This window comes from Pongo pygmaeus, chromosome 20 (genome assembly GCF_028885625.2).
Source record: "Pongo pygmaeus isolate AG05252 chromosome 20, NHGRI_mPonPyg2-v2.0_pri, whole genome shotgun sequence".
NCBI classification, from domain to species: domain Eukaryota; kingdom Metazoa; phylum Chordata; class Mammalia; order Primates; family Hominidae; genus Pongo; species Pongo pygmaeus.
In genome coordinates, this window is record NC_072393.2 from 58792446 (window position 1) to 58809806 (window position 17361).

The 17361-nt window shown below is 45.9% G+C and overlaps 1 protein-coding gene and 1 long non-coding RNA gene across 11 annotated transcripts in view; one reads left to right on the plus strand and one right to left on the minus strand.

Moving 5' to 3' along the window:
* LOC129019457 (uncharacterized) overlaps positions 1-12888 on the plus strand; it is a 38046-nt gene extending 25158 nt beyond the window's left edge. The window contains exon 3 of one of the 2 annotated variants that reach the window (XR_008495634.2): positions 11906-12888. This is a non-coding gene — a long non-coding RNA (uncharacterized LOC129019457). Of the gene's footprint in view, positions 1-6517; positions 6719-11905 lie in introns of those variants that run through there. The other variant, XR_008495635.2, reaches the window with a different exon arrangement.
* The window catches only part of LOC129019441 (zinc finger protein 83-like), a 44461-nt gene that overhangs the window by 14506 nt on the left and 12594 nt on the right, over positions 1-17361 (minus strand). For 3 of the 9 annotated variants that reach the window (XM_054461964.2, XM_063658341.1, XM_054461961.2), the window contains exons 1-2: positions 9685-9752; positions 6469-6556 (exon numbers count right to left, since the gene is read on the minus strand). In XM_054461964.2, the coding sequence (XP_054317939.2) occupies positions 6469-6483 (15 nt within the window). In that variant the 5' untranslated portion in view covers positions 6484-6556; positions 9685-9752. The other 6 variants (XM_063658343.1, XM_054461963.2, XM_063658342.1 and 3 more) reach the window with 6 other exon arrangements.

The following is a 17361-nucleotide window of genomic DNA, read 5'->3' on the forward strand; positions in this document are numbered from 1 at the left end:
CTTCCCAATTTGGTGCCAACTTGAACAATATTCTTTTATGCACTCCTTTTTAGTTATCCCCACCTGCCCAGTTTCCTTATTAGGCTGAGACATTTTAACCAAATTACCTGCTTCCCTGACTATTCCTGGACTACAGCCACATCTCTTTGCCACCCTTCTTCCCAACCCAAAGCCTCCTTCACGTCTTCCTCTCGTATCCCCCCACCTTAACCCACAGGTATGGGACACCTCTGCTCCCTCCCTGGCAACTGATCACACACCAATTCCTAATCACCCTTACCCTGCTCAACACAAGTATCCCATCTCACAACAGGTTTTAAGGGGATTAAAGCCTGTTGTCACTTGCCTGCTACAGCATGAGCTTCTAAAGTCTACAAACTCCTTATGATTCCCCCATTTTAAGTGTCCAAAAACTGGACAAGTCTTGCAGGTTGGTTCAGGATCTGTGCCTTTTAAACCAAATTGTTTTGCCTATCCACCCTGTGGTGCCCAGCCTGTACACTCTTTTGTCCTCAATACCTCCCTCCACAACTCACTATTCCATTCTTGATCTTAAAGATGCTTTTTTCACTATTCCCCTGCACCCCTCATCCCAGCCCCTCTTTGCTTTTACCCAGACTGACACTGACACTCATCAGTCCCAGCAGCTTACCTGGGCTGTACTGCCTCAAGGCTTCCGGGATAGCCCTCATGACTTCAGCCAAGCTCTTTCTCATGATTTACTTTCTTTCCACTCCTCTGCTTCCTACCTTATTCAATACATTGATGACCTTCTACTCTGTAGTCCCTCCTTTGAGTCTTCGCAAAAGGATACCCTGCTACTCCTTCAACATTTATTCTCCAAAGGATATCAGGTATCCCCTTCCAGAGCTCAAATTTCTTCCCCATCCATTACCTACCTCGGCATAATTCCTCATGAAAACATGCATGCTGTCCCTGCCAACTGTGTCCAGCTGATCTCTCAATCCCCAACCCCTTCTACAAAACAACAACTCCCTTCCTTCCTGGGCATGGTTGGATACTTTCACCTTTGGACCCCTGGCTTTGCTGTCCTAATGAAACCATTGTATCAGCTCACAAAGGGAAACCTAGCTGACCGCATAGATCCTAAATCCTTTCCACACTCCTCTTTTCATTCCTTGAAGACAGATCTACAGACTGCTCCAACACTAGTTCTCCCTGACTCATCCCAAGCCTTTTCATTACACACAGCCGAAGTGCAGGGGTGTGCTGTCAGAATTCTTACACAAGGACCAGGACTGCCCCCTGTAACCTTTTTGTCCAAACAACTTGACCTTACTGTTATAGGCTGGCCATGATGTCTCCATGCAGCTGCCACCACCCTAATACTTTTAGAGGCCCTCAAAATCACAAACTATGCTCAACTCACTCTCTACATTTCTCATAACTTCCCAAGTCTATTTTCTTCCTCACACCTGATGCATATAATTTCTGCTCCTTCAGCTACACTCACTCTTTGTTGAGTCTCCCACAATTACCATTGTTCCTGGCCCAGACATCAATCCAGCCTGCCACATTATTCCAGATACCACACCTGACCCCCATGACTGTATCTCTCTGATCCACCTGACATTCACTCCATTTCCCCCTCCTTTCCTGTTCCTCACCCTGATCACACTTGGCTTATTGATGGCAGTTCCACCAGGCCTAATCGCCACTCCCCAGCAGAGGCACGCTATGCTATAGTATCTTCCACGTCTATCATTGAGGCTACCACTCTGCCCCCCTCCCACTACCTCTCAGCAAGCAGAACTCATTGCCTAAACTCAGGCCCTCACTCTTGCAAAGGGACTACACATCAATATTTATACAGACTCAAAATATGCCTTCCATATCTTGCACCACCATGCTGTTATATGGGCTGAAAGAGGTTTCCCTGCTATGCAAGCGTCCTCCATCATTAATGTCTCATAATAAAAACTCTTCTCAAGGCCACATTCTCCTTATGTCAAGTCGACTCCCCCCATATTTTGACTCCCCACAACACAAGCTACTATTTCTGTGGTCACTCCATTATGCATCTCTCAGCAAAGACCCACTGGAATTCCCCTGGGTAACCTTTCACCTTCTCAATGCTCCTTCACTCTTCATCTCCAAAGCCCAACTACACATATCACTGAAACAATTGGGGCCTTCCAGCTCCATATTACAGATAAGACATCTATCAATACTGGCAAACTTAAAAACATTAGCAGTTACTATTGCATAGGAAAACATTTACCTTCTATTTCACTCCATCCTTGGCTACCTTCCCCTTGCTCTTCAGACTCTCCTCCCAGGCCCTCTTCTTATTTACTTATATCCAGCCCCATAAATAACAGTGAAAGTTTGCTTGTAGACACTCAACACTTTCTCATACACCATGAAAATCGAACCTCCCCCTCTACACAGTTACCCCATCAGTCCTCATTACAACCTCTGATGGCTGCCGCCCTAGCTGGATCCCTAGGAGTCTGGGTAAAAGACACCTCTTTTAGTACTCCTTCTCATCTTTTCACTTTGCATTTCCAATTTTGCCTTGCAAAAGGCCTCTTCTTCTGTGGCTCCTCCACTTACATGTGTCTACCTGCTAGTTGGACAGGTACATGTACATTCATTTTTCTTATTCCCAAAATTCAATTTGCAAATGGGACTGAACAGCTTCCTATCCCACTCATGATACCAAACAAACAGACAAAAAGGAGTTATTCCTCTAATCCCTCTACTTGTAGGGTTAGGACTTTCTGCTTCCACTATTGCCCTTGGGGTTGGAATAGCAGGCATTTCAACTTCTGTCATGACCTTTCATAGCCTTTCAAATGACATTTCTACTAGCATTACAGATATATCACAAACTTTATCAGTCCTTCAGGCCAAGTCAACTCTTAGCCCAAGTTGTCCTCCAAAATCGCTGAAGCCTTGACTTACTCACTGCTGAAAAAGGAGGACTCTGTATATTTTTAAATGAAGAGTATTGTTTTTACCTAAATCAGTCTGGCCTGGTATATGACAACATAAAGAAACTCAAGGATAGAGCCCCAAAATTTGCCAACCAGGTAAATCATTATGCGGGACCCATCTGGACACTTTCTAACTGAGTGCCTTGGCTGTTCCCTATTCTTAGTCCCCTGGTACCTGTTTTTCTCCTTCTCTTATTCAGACCTTGTGTCTTCCGTTTGGTTTCTCAATTCATACAAAACTGCATTCAGACCATCACCAATCATTCTATATGACAGATGCTACTTTTAACAACCCCACAGTACCATCCCCTGCACCAAGATCTCCCCACAGCCTAAATCCCTATTCCTTGTAACTCATTATAAAACTTTCCTTAAGGTGTCCATGCAGCTCCTAATCTCACTCAAAGCAACCCTGAGAAACATCATCCATTACCTCTCCATACCACCCCAAAAGTTTTTGCCACCTCAACACTTCACCACTATTGTTTTATTTTTCTTATTAATATAAGACAGGAATGCCAGGCCTCTGAGCCCAAGACTGCACGTATACATCCAGATGGCCTGAGGCAACCAAAAAGTACAAAAGAAGTGAAACAGCCAGCTCCTGTCTTAACTGATTGACCAACCTTATGACTTGCCATTATGACTTGTTCCTGCCCTGCCCCAACTGATCAATTGACCTCGAGACATTCTTCTTCTGGACAATGAGTCTTATGATATCCCCACCATGCAACTTGTGACCCCCTCCTCTGCTGACAATAGATAACCACCTTTAACTGTAACTTTCCACTGCTTACCCCAGTCCTATAAAACTGCCCCACCCCATCTCCTTTTGCTGACTATCTTTTTCAGACTCAGTCTGCCTGCAACCAGGTAAAATAAACAGCCTTGTTGCTCACACAAAGCCTGTCTGGTGGTCTCTTCACACAGACGAGTGTGACACTGCAGTCTACTTGAGGGTGGAGGGTGGGAGGAAGGAGAGGCATAAAAAAAAATATTGGGGGCCGGGCATGGTGGTTCATGCCTGTAATCCCAGCACTCTGGGAGGCCGAGTTGGGTGTATCACCTGAGGTCAGGAATTCAAGACCAGCCTGGCCAATGTGGTGAAACCCTGTCTGTACTAAAAATACAAAAATTAGCCAGGCATGATGGCAGGCACCTGTAATCCAGCTACTGAGGCAGGAGAATCCCTCAAACCTGGGAGGTGGAAAGTGCAATAAGCTGAGATCATGCCAGTATACTCTGGCCTGAGCAAGAAGAGCAAAACTCAGTTTCAAATAAATAAGTAAATAAATAAATAAATAAATAAATAACTATTGGGTACTGGGCTTAATGCCAAAGTGATGAACTACTCTGTACAACAAACCCCAATGACACAAGTTTACCTGTGTAACAAACCTTCACATGTAGCCCCAAGCCTAAAGTAAAAAAATGAATATTGTCAGGCCTGAGCCCAAGCTAAGCCATCATATCCCCTGTGACCTGCATGTACACATCCAGATGGCCAGTTCCTGCCTTAACTGATGACATTCCACCACAAAAGAAGTGAAAATGGCCTGTTCCTGCCTTAACTGATGACATTGTCTTGTGAAATCCCTTCTCCTGGCTCATCCTGGCTCAAAAGCTCCCCCACTGAGCACCTTGTGACCCCCCACTGTGACCACCAGAGAACCACCCCCCCTTTTCCTTTACCTACCCAAATCCTGTAAAATGTCCCCACCCCATCTCCCTTCGCTGACTGTCTTTTCAGACTCAGCCCACCTGCACCCAGGTAAAATAAACAGCTTTATTGCTCACACAAAGCCTGTCTGGTAGTCTCTTCACACAGACGCGCATGAAAAATATAATTTCTTTTAATTTACTGCCATTTTTTTCTAAAGTCTCATAACGATGCAGAAATACACGTGTACGAGACTTGCTCTGATACCTGGCACAAAACTGACAGTAGTAGCTCCCCAGTGAGGCTGGAAGGAGGGTGGAGGATGTGACAGGGAAAGGAGACGCTTTATGGCCGAGGGCCTAAGATGCAGCTTTGCTTAGAGTTTTACCACAAAACAAATATATTCATTGGTCAGGTGTGGTGGCTCATGCCTGTAATCCCAGCACTTTGGGAGGCCCAAGGCAGGCGGATCACCTGAGGTCGGGAGTTTGAGACCAGGTGAGTTTGAGACCATGGCCAACATGGAGAAACCTCATTTCTTCTAAAAATACAAAATTAGCCAGGCATGGTGACCCATGCCTGTAGTACCAGCTAGTCAGGAGGCTGAGGAAGGAGAATCACTTGAACCCAAAAGGTAGAGGTTGCGGTGAGCAAAGATCACACCATTGCACTCCAGACTGGGCAACAAGAGTGAAACTCTCTCAAAATAAATAAATAAATAACAAATATATACATCATGTGATATTTAAATATAAAAATATATATTCACTATTAATTGGTGGGGCTGGGCACCGTGGCTCGTGCCTGTAATCACAGCACTATTGGAGGCTGAGGCAGAAGGATCGCCTGAGGTCGGGACTTTGAGACCAGCCTGGCCAACATGATGAAAGCCTGTGTCTACTAAAAATACAGAAAGATTAGCCAGGTGTGGTGGCATGTACCTGTAATCTCAGCTACTCGGGAGGCTGAGGTAGGAGAATCACTTGAACTCAGAAGGCAGAGGTTGCAGTAAGCTGAGATCAGGCCATTGCACTCCAGCCTGGGTGACAGAGCAAGACTCCATCTCAAAACAACAACAACAATAATAATAATAGGTGGAATGAGAATATGGCTCCATCCTCTAGGATACAAAAGTGCTTCTCCCATAGTTGAGAAAAATAGTAACTATTTTTACCAAAAACACCTGTTTCAGAAGCCTCTTAACACCCAATCTCCACGAGCTTAGTGTGCTAACAATGGTTTAAAGAATCTCTAGCTATTATTTAGGTTGATTTCCTATTCTTAAAATAATGATGGAATAACACACCTTGTATCATTCATGTCTGTGTATGAACTTTCCATTCTAATTAGTAAGATTTTTGGAGTCAGAAACAAAGTAACTCACTAAATTACCTAAAAATATAGTATAAAATCAGGGAGAAAAGATTTCCCCTTATTTGTCTCCTTTTCTAGAATTTACCACATACTTTGTGGACATTAATACGTGACTTCCGTTGGCAGCTGCTCTAATCCTGGTCCACAGAGAGCTGACAGTACATCTAGATGTGGCCCCTGAACAATCCCTGCTGCCCAACAGCACTGACACCATGGGACCCTCAACCTGTCTCCATCCATGTCTGGGTGTGAGCCCTTGCCAGGACCATGCCCAGGGCAGCCTCTTCCCAAGTTCATGTCACTGGATCATGAGAGATGGAATCCAAGTGAGATAAGAGGGACTGAGGGAAGGCATGGGTGAGGGTGAGCAAACATGTCAGGCAGGACACTTGAGACAGAAAAGATTCCCAACTCCAAGGCCCAGAGTTTCTGAAAGGAAGGAGACAGAACAATCCACCGAGAATATCATCTCACCTGAGGAAGAGCCATTCCTGATGCCTTTGCTTTCCTCTTCTCCTTCCAGGTTTCTTCCTCATGTACCAAGAATCCTTAGAAGTCAATCCTGAATGTTAAAAATATGTTGTTTATTGCTCAGAATCAACACACCCCATCCCTGTAATACAACACATACAAAGGAGACCTCATCCTGAGGAAATATGGTCCCCTTTGCTGCCCACTGCACCAGAGACAATAAACTACTACAGGAAAACTCCCACACCCTTCTGGAGATGCCCATACATGCTGCAGCAGTGGGGAGCTGGGCTGGAATGAGCTCCTCTTCAGGGCACAGACCCAGCCCTGACCAAACCCCATGCAGGAACTGGGTGCAGTGGCTCATGCCTGTCATCCCAGCACTCTGGGAGGCCGAGGCAGGTGGATCACTTAATCTCAGGGGTTTGAGATCAGCCTGGGCAACATGGTGAAACCCCATCTTTACCAAAAATAGAAAAACATAGCCAGGCATGAAGGTACACGTCTGTGTGTCTATGGTCCCAGCTACTTAGGAAGCTGAGTAGACAGAATCGCTTAAGCTCAGGAGTTAGAGACCAGCCTGCCAACATGTTGAAACCCTCTCTCTACTAAAAATACAAAAATTGGGCTGGCCGCAGTGGCTCATGCCTGTAATACTAGCACTCTGAAAGGCTGAGGCGGGTGGATTGCTTGACGTCAGGAGTTCAAGAGTAGCCTGGGCTACATAGTGAAACCCCATCTCTACCAAAAATACAAAAAGTAGCTGGGCTTGCTGGGCATCTGTAATCCCAGCTACTTGGGAGGCTGAAGCAAGAGAATCGCGTGAATCTGGGAAGCTGAGATTGTGGTGAGCCGAAATCACGCCACTGCACTCCAGCCTGGGGAACAGGGAAATTCCAGCTCAAAAAAAAAAAAAAAAAAACACTATGTAGACCAGGTGCGGTGGCTCTTTCCTGTAATCTCAGTACTCTGGGCGGCCAAGGCAGGAGGATACTTTGAGCCCAGGATTTTGAGACTAGCCTGGGAAACACAGTGAAACCTCGTTTGTACAAAAAAAAAAAAAAAAAAAGAAAAAGAAAAAGAACTAGCCGGGCTTCTTGGTGGCTTACGACTGTGGTCCCAGCTACTTAGGAAGCTGACGCAGGAGGATTACTTGAGCCCAGGAGAACCAGGCTGCAGTGAAAGATCACGCCACTGCCTTCCAGCCTAAGCAATTGGCCAGACCCTGTCTCTTAATATTAGTTAATTAATTAAGTTAAAAATTATGTGTTAACAGAAAGGGATTTTTTTCCCACTTCACTGCCTCACTCCCTACCCCACTCTGGGAAAAGGGAACGGAGTGACTCACCAGTGAATAAGTCACTCCCCTCTGGCTGAATAGCGATTCCAAGTGGAAGATAACCTCTGAGGCCAAGATTTATAGAATGTACATGTCTTATAGATAGGATTCTTAAAATTCTCAATCTCATCTGTATAATTTAAGCAGTTTTAAGTTACTAGATTATATACAAAGAAGTCAAATGTCACAATTAATCGTATCCAATGAACTCACCCACTCATCTAAACCCAAAGTCCTCCGACTCTTTGAGACAGGTCTCGCTCTGTTGACCAGGCTGGAGTGCAGTGACATGATCTCGGCTCACTGCAGCCTGGACCTCCTGGGCTCAAGTGATCCTTCTGCCTCGGCCTTCAGAGTAGCTGGGACTACAGGTGCATACTATCATGCCCTGTTGTTTTTTCTTTTTTTGGCAGAGATGGGGGTCTCACTATGTTGCCCAAGCTGGACTCGAACTCCTGTACTCAAGAAATCTTCTTGCCTCAGTCTCCTAAAGTGCTGGGATTACAGGCATGAGCCACTGGGCCCAGCCCTTCATTCTTCATTACTCTGCTTCGCTCTCTAATTCTGTACATAACTCTCATTCTCCCCTTCTCTCTCTAGCTCGTTTTCTTTTCTTTTTCCCTGGCATTCTACTCCTCATTTTGTACCCCTCTCCTCTACTGCTGTTTATCCCCTTCTTCCCTCTATTCCTTCTCTTCCACCTCTTCTGCTCCATCCTCACAACTTACCTAACTTCTTGCTATTCCTTCTCCCCAATCGTTCTATCGTCCTCAATGTTGATATATTTCTGCCTCTTCTCCCATCTCTGTGCCTCCTCTGCTCTCCCTGTTAAATTCTCTCTTCCCTGTTATAACCCCCATCCCCACTACGTGGAACCACAGATCCCCAGGTGTCCTCCCTGCTGTGGTTCTCCATCTGTTCTCCTTGCCACCAGCACCACTCTGCTCTGTCTGTCCTGGCTCCAAGCCCCTCCTCCTCTCCGTCACTCTGATGAGACTCCCTCTTTGCTGCCCCTCTCCCTACCTTGCTGTCCTTCATCTTTCTGTACAACTAGGTTTCTCTACATTTCTCCAGTTACTTTTCTCCTCCTGCTTTCTATTTTTTTCTTTTCACTTTTGCTGTCTCTTGACAAATCCCTCACCCATTCTCTACTTTGCCCTCCTTTATGGGTCTTTCTCATTCTTTTCTGTCTCAGCTTTTCTACTGCTCTGTCTCCCGATGCCTTTGGCCGACACAATCACAGGAGGGTTTGCAGTAAGACACCTGCATCCCGGAGGAGCTCGTTTTCCGGGGGCTGGAGCTGGGCAGGCAAGAACACCCCATGTCACAGGACAGGCCCTGGGTATCTCCCCAACGCGGGCTCAGGGGAAGAGGTGACTGTGGAGGGGAGACCTAGGGAGTAGCAGGGCCCGCCACGAGGAGGGAGGTGCGGGGCGACGGCGCCTTAAGACAAGGTTGGGGTCTGCAGGATTCCAGGACCAGGCAGAGGACGCGGCCTCCCTGGGACTGGGGCCCCGGCGCTGCGTTCCAGTGGCCTACGAAGGCGAGGGTGGGAGGCGCCCAGGGCGGGAATCCAGCTCTCGGGTGAGGACTTTAAAAAGCGCGGGGCGGGAGGAGTCAGAAAACAGTTTTGAGCAGGAAAACTATGTGACAGGAAGTGTATACATCGCCCTACAGCAGAAAGACCGGGGACAGCCCAGCCTCAGGGCGACTTTAAACCCAAAAGGAAGCGATATCCGGACTCTCATGGGGACGTCTCAATTTGTCCTGGGTGAAGGAAGAAGGGAGAGAATTTCCAGGTCTGTGGGGAACCCCACGTCTCAGGTACAGAAGTGCCGGGGACCTGGTAAGCGCAGACTTAATAGAAGAGCGAAACTCACCGCCACGGTGTGACCTTCACTCCACGTAACCCGCTTCCGGGTTTGCGCGAATCTGCGCGCGCAGTAGAGAAGCCAGGTCTGGGCGGGGCCCGTGAGGAGGTGGGTGGGGCCTGGACGAGGTAGGGGCGGGGTGGGAGGCCGAGAGACTTTCCCCTTTAGAACCAGCAGTGGGCGGGGCCAGGGCGGGACCTGTGAGTCTCTCAGCATCGTTCCCAGAGCAGAGGCATTTTTCGGGTTTTGGAGGGGAGACCGGCCAGGAAGGCTAAGGCATGATTCAAAAGCCCTGGAATTGTCTGGAATGGGGATGCAAACTAGAATGTGAAATGAAAAGCCCTGCCTGGGCTGAAAGGTACGATTTCATGCTGACAGCCCACAGAACTGATTAGAAATCCTCTCCCTTTCTATTCTCCTTTCACTTGGGAGAGAGTCCACGCTGTGCTCAGCTTCAGAGACTCAGGCCACTGCCTGAGATGCAGGATGGAGTGCTCAGGCCAAGGAGGAGTGAGCGGTTTAAACACAGCTGGGTTATGGGCGCGGGAGTGGGAGCCTGAGGTCCCAATTGTTCAGGAAGCAGCGGCGGGAGGATCGCCGAGCCTGGGAGTCCAGGCCAGCCTGGGCGACAAATTAACACCCCCTCCCGCAGGGCTTCCTTCCTCATCTCTCTCTCTCTTTTCTTTTTTATAATAAAATTTTTGATGATGTTACATAGGGACCCAACATTATTCTTCTCCACGTGGATATCCAGTTAGTTGTCCCAGCGTATTCGTGTAAGAGATCTATCAGTTTCTTTTTTTGTTTCTTGAGATGGAGTTTTGCTCTAGTTGCCCAGGCTGGAGTGCAATGGCGCCATCTCCATCTCCCAGGTTCAAGCAATTCTCATGCGTCTGTCTCCCAAGTAGCTGGTATTACAGGGATGTGCCACCATGCCCTGCTAATTTTGTATTTTTAGTAGAGATGATATTTCTCCATGTTGGTCAGGTTGGTCTCTAACTTCTGACCTCAAGTGATCCGCCCGCCTCGGCCTCCCAAAGTGCTGGGATTACAGGTGTGAGCCACCGCGCCCGGCTTATTTTCTTTTTTATATTTACTTTTTTCTATTCTTTTTTTTGAGGCAGAGTTTTATCTGTTGGCCAGGCTGGAATGCGGTGGCGGGATCTGGGCTCACTGCAGCCTCTGCCTCCTGGGTTGAACCGATTTTCCTGTCTCAGCCTCCGGAGTAGTTGACATCACAGGCACGCACAACCATGCCCGGCTAATTTTTGTATTTTCGATACAGACAAGGTTTCACTATATTGGCTAGGCTGGTCTTGAACTTCTGACTTCAAGTGATCCGACCGCCTCAGCCTCTCAAAGTGCTGGGATTATAGTCATGAGCCACCCTTCCTGGCCCAAAAAATATTCATTACTTTACTCTTCAAATCTTGAGGAAATATAATGGAAAACAAAATAAATCTTCCCCCAAATGAGAAATCATCTTCGCGATGATAATTGTGAGAGAAATAAAAACCACTTTATTAATAAATAAGCCTTAAACCAGAATATGATGGGAAATAGAGGCAAACAGCTAAGAGGTTGAAAGAGACAAGGAAATTTCACTGTTCTATACAACCCATTGAGTACATGTTTTCAAGATAAACACTAATCAGTCCTCAGGGAAGAGGACTTGACAACACGCTTGGTCACACATAGTTCATCCTGGCTCTATTTGGTAATGGAGGTGACCATCTGTGTCAGCTAATTAGCTTCATCCAGAGGGAGGGGGAAAGCCCTAACCCATGTCTTTTTGACGAGTGTGAGTTTTACAACATAGCGACACATGCCCTCTCTGGTCAGGCACCTACAATCCGACAGAAACTGATGTCAGCAGTAAATAATAAAATTTAGAATATATGATTAAATATTGAGTTTATGTGAACACAAAACTTGAGGAAAGCCACCTGGAAACACCAACTTCAAATAAATGAGATCTGCGTTCCAAAGTAGAGACGTTAAGGTTTCACACACAGGGAAAGACAGAGAATCTTTAGCAGAATCATGAGAGTTTTCATTCAAGACCAGTGCATAGGTGGCAGCAACTTGATTGGTTACGGATTGATACAATTCGAGGAAGGTTACTTTAACACTCCATAAGAAGTAACAATGATCCCATGAGGTCTTATCTCTGGGGCTGCTTAGTCTTCCTAATTATTGACAGGAAAACTCTTTTTTGTTTTTCTTTTAGAGGCAGTATTGCTCTGTCGCCCAGTGGTGCAATCTCAGCTCACTGCAACCTCCACCTCCTGGGTTCAAGCAGTTCTACTGACTCTAATTGTCAGTCCCCTCTGCAACCAGAGCCCCACTCAACCCCTTTACTGAGGTCCCTGCCCCTTCCCACTGCGTTGTCCCAGACTGAGGGGGGAGCTCGCCCTGACTGCAGGACTCTGCCTGCTCAAACAAGGCACTTTGCATTAAAACCATTTTCAACTTAAGAGGAAAAATGATTCAGCGTTCAGTACAGGTGGCCTACTACAACATGTTGTTTTACCTTCGATTGTTTGAAACACTAACTTGAAATGGGCAGGAAACATCCCTGTGATATTAGGGGTAATATCACGGCACATCAGAAACAATCCACCAATCAGAACTCGGAGGATTTTGTCCAAGCGGGCAAGAGGATGACAGCAGGCGACATCCGGGGCCCAGCTGAGGAGAGAGCCCGAATCCGACCCTTGCAGGCCTCCGCCCTTCAGAACAACAACCCCTCCAGACGCCGCCCCCAAGATGACGGTAACCCTCTGTTTCTGCCCTTTCCCGCTGTGTGGCCTGGCCCCCAGGCGGCCTCCTCCCTCTTGCCCCGCCCCAGCCTTGTTCCAGGCACCGCCCCCAGACTCTAGCTCTCCTAGGTTCCTTCTTAAGTTTATACACTCATGCACCACAGAGTCCTAAGCACAAATATGGAAGACACCACGCTCTGGTAAGGTATCTATCTGACAGACTGAGCGTCTGCCTCAAGAACATAGCAATAGCAATACTAAGTGAAATATTAGTAAGTTTCATATATGTATATAATTAATCATTTATTATTTGCAGCTTTAAATTGGCTAAAATTACATAGCATGGGTTTGTATTTTAATCAAATATTAAAAATATATCATTCACAAATGGAATCTAACCACACAAAGTTGAAGAACATTTCCTTATGTCGAATAAATATGAAGGACTTCAGATTTTGGAACTGATTTCATGCTTTCCATTACACCTAGTTCTTTTCTTTTCTTTTACTGTTTTTTGAGATGGAGTTTCTCTCTTGTTGCCCAGACTGGAGTGCAACGGCGACATCTCGGTCATTTCGGAACTGATTTTGTGCTAGTTTTCTTCCTATTTTTTTTTTCTGTGTTCATGAGCTTGTGAACCAAAAGTATTAAATCAATTTAGAAATCTACTTTGCCAAGGTTTAAAAATGCACCAGTGACAGCCTCAGGAGGTCCTGACGACGGGTGCCCAAGGTTTTCAGGCTGCAGTTTGGTTTTACATATTTTACAGAGACATGAGACATCAATCAGTACATATAAGATGTACATTAATTCGGTCTGGAAAGGTGGAAAAACTGGAATTGGGGGCTTCTGGGTCACAGGTAGATAATAAATGATCACATTCTTTGAGTGACTCATCAGCCTTTCGCTGAATACACAATTTATATATGAGAGGGTGTAGAGGAATAGTCACTTATGCCTTAGTCTGGCTCAGTGACCCTACATTTTTACATAATTAGAGCAGGGGAAGCAGTCAGATAGGCATTTGACTCAGGTTTGCAGAGGGACGGGTTCTGTCCCACACCTGTGCAGATAAGCTATCAGTTTACATTGCCAGGGTGAAATTCAACAGAACTATTTTAGGGTGAAGAGCTTGAGGCTCCCAGTTTGTGAGGGGAGTATTGTAGGTCTTCTGTTTTTTTTTTTTTTTTTTTTGAGACAGTTTTGCTCTTGCCCAAGCTGGAGTGCAGTGTGCAGTGGCCCAATCTCGGCTCACCGCAACCTTTGCCTCTTGGGTTCAAGCGATTCTCCTGCCTCAGCCTCTTGAGTAGCTGGGATTACAGGTAGGTGCCACCACGCCTGGCTAATTTTGTATTTTTAGTAAAGGCCGGGTATCTCCATGTCAGTCAGGCTGGTCTCGAACTCCCGACCTCAGGTGATCAACTGCACCCAGCCTCTTTGTAACTTTTTTTAAATCCTTGTAGCTATCTTGTTTAGGAATAAAATGGGAGGCAGGTTTGTCTGACACAGTTCCCAGCTTGACTTTTCTCTTTGCCTTAGTAATTTTTATTTTTCTTTCACCAGCTTGTGACAGACATAATGCTTTGACACACTGATATTTCTTTATACACATTTTCCATAACAGTAAAGTCCAAGGGTCTATCATGAACTGGGTTAGTGGTGCACGTCTCTGTGTCTGTGGTCCCAGCTACTTAGGAAGATGAGGTGGGAGGATTACTTGAGTTCAGGAGTTCAAGACCAACCTGGTCAACATGGTGAAACCCTGTCTCTACTAAAAATACAAAAATTGGTCTGGGCGCCATGGCTCATGTCTGTAATACTAGCACTCTGGAAGGCCAAGATGGGCAGATTACTTGAGGTCAGGGGTGCAAGGCCAGCCTGGCCAACATGGTGAAACCCCATCTCTATTAAAATACAAAAAGTAGCCAGCCTTGGTGGGTATCTGTAATCCCAGCTACTCAGGAGACTGAGGTAGGAGAATCGCTTTAACCTAGGAGTGGAGGTTACAGTGAACTCGGGTGGTGGAGGATGTAGTGAGCCGAGATCTTGCCACTGCACTCCGGCTGGGTGACAGACTGAGACTCAAAAATACAATAAAATAAAGATAAAAATACAAAAATTAGCCAGGTTTGGTAGCACACACCTGTAATCCTAGCTACTTGGGAGGCTGAGGCACAAAAATTGCTTGAACCCAGGAGACAGAGGTTGCAGTGAGTCAAGAAAAAGAGACTGCACTCACAGGTTGGACCACAGAGTCAGACTCTGTCTCAAATAGAAAAACAAAAACCATTAACGCTGTGAGTGATGCAGAGATAAAAATCCTGAGTAACGGTCGGGCATGGTGGCTCACTCCTGTAATCCTAGCACGTTGGGAGGCTGAGGTGGGTGGATGAAGAGGTCAGGAGATTCAGACCATCCTGGTTAACACAGTGAAACCCCATCTTTACTAAAAATACAAAAAATTAGCCGGGCATTGGGGCATGCACCTGTAGTCCCAGCTATTTGGGAGGCTGTGGCAGGAGAATCGCTTGAAACTGGGAGGTGGAGGTTGTGGTGAACCGAGATTGTGCCATTGCACTCCAGCCTGGGTGACAAAAGCAAAACTCTGTCTAAAAAAAAAAAAAAAAAAATCCTGAGTAACGTAAGAGACCGACAGGCAGAGGAAACTTCAGATGGGGGTGGGAGGGCATGGGAGACATCTCTGATTCTAGACCTGAAGGAGGAGAAAGGGACAGTGCTGTCATCATTTAGGTACATAGTGTAAGAGCAGGGACAATGACCTGAGACAGGAAGGGTTTTGTTGTTTGGGAAAAGAGAAAAGCAAATGTGACTGGGGCAGAGGGATTCATGGGATGAGCGCAAGCTCCCAGGAGGAGGCTGGACACTGGCAGGGGCCCTGGACACAGGGCTGTGGAACCACAGTGAGGAGTGGGGCTTTTGTCCTGGGGAACACGGGAAGCTGGTGGAGGGTTCCCTGCCAGGGACTGACATGATCTGCTTTAGATTTTGCTGTGATATCCTCATACAGAGAAAGGCCCTGAAGATGGTCTCTGTGTCTGAGTCTACAGCTCTGTTTCTTCCATTCTTCTGCCTTTTTTTTTTTTAAATTTTTAGGGTACTGCATCCCATTTAAAATTCTAATTACAAATGGACAGTTCCCTCTCGCAGAAAAAAAGTCACATCCAGACACTCACTCTATTTTGCCAATCATTTCAGGGGCCAGGGTCACTCAGGTTGAGCTTTTCTGGTGTAGCCCCTCATCTGCAAGTTTCAGGGAGGCTCACTGAGGCTCAGAGTGAAGACATTTTCACTGAGTTACCCTGAGAAGGTCTGAGATGACTGAAAAGATGTGTCTGAATTCTTACATGTGGGCCTGGAAGGGCTAATGGGAAGGGTTGGTCTTTATCACACCCATTATTGAAAATTAAAGAAGTGTCTTCCACATACCTGGGCTAAAAAAACTTCTTTTGCAAGGTTCTGATGACATTGACTCCCAACATTTAATTCTTCATTACAAGAAAATCACAGTAACATTTATAAAATGCAGAAGTGTGAACACACAGCTATTGACCTTGAAAACAGTGAAAGAAGGTCAGCTGTAGAACTAAGACATGAGCAAATGTTTTCAATCAAGAATACATGGGTGGCTGGGTGCAATGGATCATGCCTGATATTGCAGCTCTTTGGGAGGTTGAGGCAGGTGGATCACCTGAGGTCAGGAGTTTGAGACCATCCTGGCCAACATGGTGAAACTCCATTTCTACTAAAAATACAAAAAATTACCTGGGTGTGGTGACAGGCACCTGTAGTCCCAGCAACTTGGGAGGCAGAGGCAGAATAGCTTGAACCCGGGAGGAGGAGGTTGTCGTGAGCTGAGATCTCACCATTGCACTCCAGTCTGGGCAACAAGAGCAAAACTCCATCTCAAAAAAAAAAAAAAAAAAAAAAGGGTGCTTTTCAAACAGTGTTCCATGCCAATCCAGCCCATCTTTCAACATTTGTCCAGAATGGACCAGAGTGCCTGAGGGAAACATGCACTTAATAGCTCACAGCTCAAGATTTTAACAAATGACATAAGGAAAGAAAACTGAAAAATAGACAAACTGGTTAAACCACACTTTGATATTAAGGTAAAAGGTCACTGTCATCTTTACCGGGTACACACTGAAACAATCAAATTTCTGCATTAGGTACCAAATGTTTCCAATAAATAATAGAGACTAGAAAGCATGCACATCACGATCTGAACCAGACACAAACAGAAACTATTTTGAAATTGTTTTAAAAAATATAACAAATTCTGGGGTCAATGGAAAAATAACTGAAAAACATACATGTACAGAAAAAAATGATGTGAGCTGATTGTAGGATGCAACAAAGGCATCTTTCAGAAGTGATTATGTATTAAAAAAGAAATTTTGAAAACTAAGATTTATCTTGGCCAGGCACAGATGCTCACACCTGTAATCCCAGCACTTGGGGAGGCCAAGATGTGCGGATCACCTGAGGTCAGGAGTTCAAGGTCAGCCTGGCCAACATGGTGAAACTTCATCTCTATTAAAAATACAAAAATTAGCTGGATGTGCTGACACCCGCCTGTAGTGCCACCTACTCAGGAGGTTGAGGCAAAAGAATCACTTGAACCCAGGAGGCAGAGGTTGCAGTGAGCCAAGATCATGCCACTGCACTCCAGTGTGGGTGACTGAATGAGATTCTGCCCCCCCCACAAAAAAAGGATAAAGAAAGAAAAATAGAAAAATGAAGAGAAAACAGAAAAAAAATAAAGTAAATCTATTACACAAGAGAACAAAAGCAGTTTTGATGTCCCTGTTTTTGATTTTGTTTATTTTTTGTTTATTTGCTTGTTTTCATGAGATAGAGACTTGCTCTGCCACCCAGGCTGCAGTGCAGTGGCATGATTTTG